Source organism: Acomys minous, assembly GCF_964271855.1.
Source record: "Acomys minous genome assembly, chromosome: 10".
Taxonomy (NCBI): Eukaryota; Metazoa; Chordata; class Mammalia; order Rodentia; family Muridae; genus Acomys; species Acomys minous.
This window is the reverse complement of record NC_140491.1, coordinates 109,450,418-109,453,351: the sequence shown is the minus strand read 5'-3', so window position 1 is coordinate 109,453,351 and position 2,934 is coordinate 109,450,418. Positions and strand designations below refer to the sequence as shown.

The window sequence follows — 2,934 nt, the reverse complement described above, 5'->3', positions numbered from 1 at the left end:
AGGAGATTGCCAAAGATAGGGGAGATTGTCTTCATTTCAATATTAATAAGGTAGCTGCTTTTAAAGTCATCACGTGCCTTCAGTCTCCAAGTTTCAGACTCTCCCAGTGATCCTAAATCACTGAGTGCCCAGAGCTGTTTCCACTTGCCTTGGGGAAACTTCTGAGAGCTAATGATTCAATTACACAATCATAGGTTATGAATGGCTGAAGCCAAGTCTGGCCTAATGGATTATAAGCGTAATCAGTGCTGGAAACACACATAAAATCCTGTTAAAAAAATAAACCCCTAAATTCAACAGGCACTTCTGAAATACATTTTGGGGGATTATTGAAAAATACTTCAAGTTTTTTTTTATACTGGCCTGGACGGAGAAACAATGTGTAAAAATTATAAAAAAAAAAAACAAGTCTAGACAAGAACAAAACCAATAATAAGCAAGTAAGAGACAGAATTACACAGCCAGACTGGGCAGCAAAAAGTTTTAGAGCCAGAAAAAGGTGAAGAGGGAGAGAAAAGAAAGGATTCACAATGCTTGCCATCCTAGGCAAGGAAGGGGAAAATTAAATACATTTTCAAGTCTTTCCAAAGGTATTTTTGGAGACAACAGAAAGCATTGAAAGTGTCTGTGGCTGCCCGGCCACATCAGGAGACAGTGTCTTTGAGCTTGGAGACAATTTTCTTGTCCTTCACTCTTCGGTTCTGAAACCAAATGGTTACTTGTCTCTCGGATAGGTTCGTGGCAGCCGAGATCCGCCGCCTCTTGTCCTTGTTAATGAACTTGTTAATGGCGTACTCGTTCTCCAGTTCTTTGAGCTGCAGTTTGGTGTAAGGTACCCTTTTCTTCCTTCCCCGTCGGTAGACACACATGTCCGGCTGATTTAAAGCCACATCCCCTAGCACAAACAACATCGGGGGAAACATTAGACTTGATACTTTGGAGCACCTAAATTTTGAATTGTTATGTGGCTACATTTGTGTACGCATTAGTACTGGGTGGGTCGGGTAGAGAATAAAGAAAATGAGATTGTTTATGTTTTATTATTATTTACACAGACATATTATTTACAAGTTATTAAAGAAAGAGTATTTGCACTTCAAGACAAAGGCTAATTTGATGGATCATCATGGTTTTTCAAACCGGCATTTTAACAAGCCTGCGATTTTATGGTCTGGTTCTTGGGGGGGGGGGCTCCTAAGGACACTTTCTGCAATTGCCAGCATTGCCAGTTGCATACATTCAAACAACACACAGACACACACACTCACACACACACACACAGACACACACACACACACACACACACACACACTTACACTTCAAGTCTTTTACTTAAGCTTTAATTTCTGTTATTATCTTTGGGATTTTTATGGGCTTTAAGAAGCTTTAGTGGTCATTGCAACCCCACTTGAAAATTGGGGGCCCAACTCTGACACCTTTTAGGAAAGTAAGAAAAGGAGAGGGTAGGGGAAAGAAAGGAGAGAGGGAGAGGGAGAGGGAGGGAGAGGGAGAGAGAGAGAGAGAGAGAGAGAGAGAGGGAGAGGGAGAAGGAGAGAGAGAGAGAGAAGATAACTAAAGATCTTAAACTTTAATGGATACAAAACACCTGTGCTGCACGGGTAAGGAAAAGATTGCAGAGGCGATTCCAGTTAGGAAAATTACAGATTTACCGACATCAGGCAAACTTTTCAAGTGGGTTAAATCTGGTTAGGCTTGGAGCATAAGTTACCACTACCAAATAGGGGCTTTTCTCCCCCCCCATCCCCCCCCTCCCCAATCGCGTGTTCTTCCCCTTTCTACGCTGCTGCCCCTACCTGGAAAGGATGATTTCCAAAAATGGGACCCCTGTGGCTGGTCCTTGGCACAGTACACCTGGCTGTTCCACCCGTTGGCTAGCGTCCAGGACTGGTAGCCCTCCATGGAGATGTACGCCTCGTGTCGAGGTTCCCCTGACCCAAAAGTGGACACCATGTCGATATACCCAGGCACGTGCTGATAGGGACTCGTGTAGCCCTGGTAGAAAGACACTTCCTTGGCTCGCGCGGGCACCTCGTTGGTCGGTACGCTGCTGCTAGCCAGGCCCGACACGTCCATGTACTTCTCCACCGGGAAACCTCCGAGAGAAGCGTGCGGCGACGACTTGAGGGCGTTCTGCTGTAAGCCCACGCCGTGCGACATACGGCAGCTGTAGTAGCCGTTGCCGAAGTGGTAGCCATAGCCCAGCGCAGGAGCGCCTGGGGGTGCTGTAGCGGTCGCGGCGGCCGCTGGCGCGGGACACTCTTTGGCCACCGGAGCGTCCGGGCGAGTGGCGATCACAGCTGAGGATGAGGACGATGAGGAGGAGCCTGTGCGCTCAGAGGTCCCCGGGTACGCGAAGCTGGAGGCCGCTGCCGCCGCCGCCGCCGCCGCTGCCGCCGCCGCCGCTGCGCGTCCGGAATGTGTCCCCGCGAACACCGGCGCCGATAGGAAGCCTCGACACTGGCCCGGCGCCGCCACAGAGGACGAGGAGGAGGCCGGCGCCGCTCCAGCGGCCCCGCTGTCTGCCCGCAGCCCATCCATGTCCCAAGTCCCGGAGCGGCTCATGGCCCGGCTTGGCCCGGCCCGGGGCCCGGCCTCGGCCCCGCGCAGGACACCATGGCGCGCTGCGCCTCCTCCCTCCTCGCTGAACTCTGCGCAGCGCTCGCTCCCGCCCTCTCCCTCCCGTCCTCTCTCCCTCCGAGAGCCTCCCGCCTCCTGCCCGCCCGCCCGTCCGCCCGCCCTCCAACAGGTTAGCTCATCGCAGGACGTTTATAAAAACGAAGTTCAGGTTGGGAGGGGGCCTGGGACGGTCGGGGGGCCGCCTCCCGCCCCGAGGGCGCCGGTCGGGGACCGTGCCATTGGCTGCGCCAGAACACGTGGGGTGGGGGCGCGGGAGAGCCTGGCTCCCGGCCCGGG

The 2,934-nt window shown here is 52.4% G+C and overlaps 1 protein-coding gene across 1 annotated transcript; it reads right to left on the bottom strand.

The window, feature by feature from the left end:
• Positions 1-644: 644 nt before the first annotated feature.
• On the bottom strand, positions 645-2,583 carry HOXD13 (homeobox D13; the record flags this gene model as incomplete). The annotated part of the gene is made up of 2 exons (XM_084798284.1): positions 645-895; positions 1,815-2,583. The coding sequence occupies 2 exons, from the start codon at positions 2,581-2,583 to the stop codon at positions 645-647; spliced, it is 1,020 nt and encodes a 339-aa protein (XP_084654410.1).
• Positions 2,584-2,934: the final 351 nt, after the last annotated feature.